The sequence below is a fragment of the Strongyloides ratti genome, scaffold srae_scaffold0000047, assembly GCF_001040885.1.
Source record: "Strongyloides ratti genome assembly S_ratti_ED321, scaffold srae_scaffold0000047".
In the NCBI taxonomy this organism is placed as follows: Eukaryota; Metazoa; Nematoda; class Chromadorea; order Rhabditida; family Strongyloididae; genus Strongyloides; species Strongyloides ratti.
In genome coordinates this window covers 1-4,249 of record NW_020171565.1, presented here as the reverse complement: position 1 = coordinate 4,249, position 4,249 = coordinate 1, and the positions used below count along the sequence as shown (strand labels likewise).

General features: G+C 21.8%; 2 protein-coding genes across 2 annotated transcripts; both read left to right on the top strand.

Annotated features, from left to right (window-relative positions):
* SRAE_0000078600 (Hypothetical protein) lies at nt 1-623 on the top strand (the record flags this gene model as incomplete). Its single annotated transcript, XM_024646731.1, has 2 exons — nt 1-367; nt 417-623. Coding segments are annotated over 2 exons (574 nt in total), but the record flags the coding sequence as incomplete, so codon positions are not given.
* A 967-nt stretch (nt 624-1,590) lies between these two features.
* On the top strand, nt 1,591-4,249 carry SRAE_0000078500 (Phospholipase A2 domain-containing protein; the record flags this gene model as incomplete). The annotated part of the gene is made up of 3 exons (XM_024646729.1): nt 1,591-1,655; nt 3,669-3,838; nt 3,899-4,249. Coding segments are annotated over 3 exons (586 nt in total), but the record flags the coding sequence as incomplete, so codon positions are not given.

The following is a 4,249-nucleotide window of genomic DNA, read 5'->3' as shown; positions in this document are numbered from 1 at the left end:
TAGTGAATTGGTAACATCTACTATACCAACCGTCATATCTAAATTTTTACTTCACTTTAATGAGTGTAAAGATTGGAATGGGATTACATTGGAGTATTGTACAATCAAATTTGATGAATGTCAGCTGGGTGATATAAATGATATAAATTTATGTAATGTAAACTTCTGTGACTGCCTTTCAAATCATGTTACAAAAGATGAATTGGAAAATGTTAATCCAGCATGTAAAAACAGGCTAGTTGATTTTTGCCCCGATACTTCTGTTCTTTTATCATTTGACTTGGATTCAAATTCATTTAAATTTAAAGATACTATATGGAATTTGTTCTCGACTTATTCTAGTTTTGTTTACTTGGGTCTATTATTTGTAAGTTTTAATATTATTTTAAAAGTTTAACGCTAAAAATATACTATAGATGATTATATTCATTTATCTTTATGTGAAAGGATACCTTCACTCGTATCCATTGAAATATGAACAGGCTCCAAGTGAAATGTCTCAAGTTGGTATCTTATCCGATCTCACAATGAACATGACTGAAGTCACACTTTTAACACCAACAAAATTGAAATCATCATCAGATGTCAAATCGGAATTTTCAAAAAAAGTTTCGATAAATTGAATCATTTATTCAATTGGTATATATTATGTTATACTTAATTTGTTTAAAAATGTTTTGATTATTATTTGAAAAAAAAAACTTAGGACAAGTTAAATAGAGTTTTAAGTTAAAGAGATAGCATATAATATAAATATAACTGCAGACAATGGTATTTTATGTTATTGCTATGTTATTCTATATTTATTAATTATTATATGCTATGTAAGATTTTTTATATAAAATTTTTATTGTTTAATATCTTATATACTATAAAAAATGGTACTATTTAGTTTTGGTAGGACCTTTTTTAAAAAAAAAAGTGAATAAATTTTTGTTTATTTTTTTTTGTGTTAATTGTAGTTTTTTTTTTATAATATTTAAAGAAAATTAGTTTTTTATAATATTAATGAAGCAAGAAGAGATCACAGAGATAAAATATGTGTTGGAAAAAAGTTGATGGTTGAAATCAAGTACTTTTGAATTGTAGTAAATTCTTCCAGAATAACATATAAATAAAACTTGAAAAATATATAAACTGATTAAAAATCTTTAATAAAGACAAAGATAGTTATTAACTACAACATTTTACGATGGAGAGTGATATAAACAACCAAATTAAAAAAATTTTATTTGAAACTATGAAATAAAAAAATAAGAAAAAAACTGTAAAAGGTAATTTTTAAGAAAAAAATTAAGAACTTTTTTTAATATGGAGATTAAAACAATCTGATTTTACAAGATGATACAAAAGAATAGTGAGTAGATAATGTTAAAAATTCAAAAAATGTTTCCTACATTAATAATAAATGATAGAATTTTATATTAAAAAGTTTTGATAAATTTCTTTGGAATAACAATATTAGGAATCTGATTATTAATTTACATTTAAATATAATTTATAAATTTACAAAAAAAAAAATAAATTTTTTTATTTATTTTAGTTATATTTTACAAACATAAAAAAAAATCATTAATGTATTGTTAAGAAATGACATTTATTTGTAAAAGAAAATGTACAAAGACTGTTGATGGAGGAATAAGAAACAGAATGAGGTAAAATAAAATATTCTTGACAACAACCTTGCTGAAATCAGATGGAAAAATAAAGTTGGAAAATTTTTTTTTTCAAATACTAAGTATGCCCTTTTATATAATAATACTATATGAAGTTAGTATGTAATTGTAGTCTTTCTTTTTTCAAGTAGTTATGATTAAATACAAAGAAGTATAATTTATTAAAACTTAAAAAAATTACCCTTCAAAGTAACTACGTATATTCAAAAGTTTAAATTTGCAAAAAAGAATATCATATATAATAATTGTTGATCAACCAAATATTTAAAGGAGGGTAAATTAATTTTTTCTTACATATATGAATCATATTCAAACTTTTTGATATTTGTTAATTGGTTAGAAATTAAACTTTTTTATATTTGAAAAATTTTAAATTCAAATTAAAAAAATTTAAGTATCAAATGTAGTTCCTTAATATTTTATGCAAAGAATGTATTAATACTATCAACAAAAAAACGATCTTTTTTTGATTTATTAAAATTTGGCCGTTACACATCATAAATTTTTTTTTTCCGATCAATTCATTTTTTAATATTTTTTTTAACATAATTTACAAGCCTCAATTTAATTAAAATTTTACATTATTCTTCATTTATTTAAAAAATATCATATTTAAATTAAACAAATAATATTCAAATTTTAATATTTTTGGATTTATTTTTACAATATAACAAATGTACAATTTTCTGATTTTCTTTAGCTTAAATCCTATTTACCTTTGTCTTTATTAGATATATTTTTTAGAACATGATATTTGTTCTTATTTTCTAATTAAATAAATTAAATCAAAAGTACATTATTTTATATTCATAAAAAAAACTAAATTTTAATTAAATATATTAGTTTTTTGTATGGGTGTCATTTAAGCTACCATCTATTTCCAAACAATGAAATTATTAACCATTTCTTTAATACTTCTTGCATATTCAATTTTGATTTAGTATAAAATTAAATTGTATTTTTACTGTTATTGCTTAATAAATAATAATATTAGAAATTTCCAATTATAAAATAATTCTTTCAAAATATAAATATATGATTTTGTAAAGATGCAATGGAATGCATTCAATGAATATTTTGAAAAGAAAGATATGTTTTAGTTTAATCTAAAACATATCTTTCATATAAAATAAAATAAATTTAAGATAAAAATATATATTAGCGTGATTCCTGTTTGAATCACGAGCTTTGAAATAAAGTCTTATATAAAAAGCTAAATTGATTTCGTTTTAACATTTATAATTTGGAATGATAAAATTTCTAACAAAAATAAATACTGTAATTTTAAAATAATAATATTCTAATAATTATAAATCTATTTTCAGAGGTTATATTTATAAATGAATGCACACAATTTTAGGGATTAAAATTTTATTTGAAAACCTGTGATCCTCTCTGAATCACTCTAATAATCTATTTAAAATATTTCTCATATTTATAGTGATATTATGTTTTAGATTTGCATCTAAAACATTTTTATTTTCTCACAACATTAACTACATACATTCCATTGCATGTTTACATATTATAACTATAAATATTAAGATTAACATTTCAAACTAGGTTTACCTGCTATTATATTAATATAAAACTGATATATCTCTATAACATTATACCATTTTTTCTTCTTACAAAATTCATCATTTACCCATTAAAGTTGAATTGAAATTTGAAGCCGTTCAGTCATATTAACTGCTAATAGTCAATCCTTTATCAAGAAGAAAAAACTTTTAATACTTTCATATATTGCTTAGAGATATTTTCTACTTATATTTAAAACTTTTTTTTTAACTTCTTTTGTCATTGTTTTCGGTTTATTCACTTCGAAGAGGTGTATTCACTTGTTTTGATAACATAATCACTAATTTCATCTGAATCACTCAAAAAAATTCTATTAAAAATGGTAAGAATTAATTTAAAAATTCTTTATAATATTACTTTTTTTTAGTTTCCCAAATTTTTGCTTTTCTCAGCATTAATTTTATACTCTAGTAGTATTGTTTTTGGAAAATCTTTGACTTATGATAAGAAAAAACTGATAAAACGGTCTCTGAGTAGTTTACCTACTGTTTATAAATTGGATAAGTTTTATTGTGGGACTGATGGATTGGTTTCTTATCTTGCTGAAAGTAAAGTTAAATATTCTTGTCCCTCAAAATATGGTATGTTATTAGATAAAAAAAAAAAGATTATTAGTAAATAATATTTAATAAATTTTGTAGATGAGGCAAATATGTGTTGTTATGAACATGATTATTGTTATTCTCAACAAAAGGGCCAAGAAATATGTGATGAAATATTTTGTGATTGTTTAGTTCAAAATGTAGCTGGTAATGGAACTGATAAAGGTTGTGTTGGAACATCAAATTATTTTTGTGAAACAGTTAAAGATTTTGGATCTGATGCATATCTTGCTTCTGCAACAGTAGTTCCACCTAAAATAGATGACAATGTAAAAAGCAGTATTGAGAGTCATACAAGTGGGTACAAAGATATCTCATCAAATAGTGAATTGGTAACATCTACTATACCAACCGTCATATCTAAATTTTTACTTCACTTTAATGAGTGTA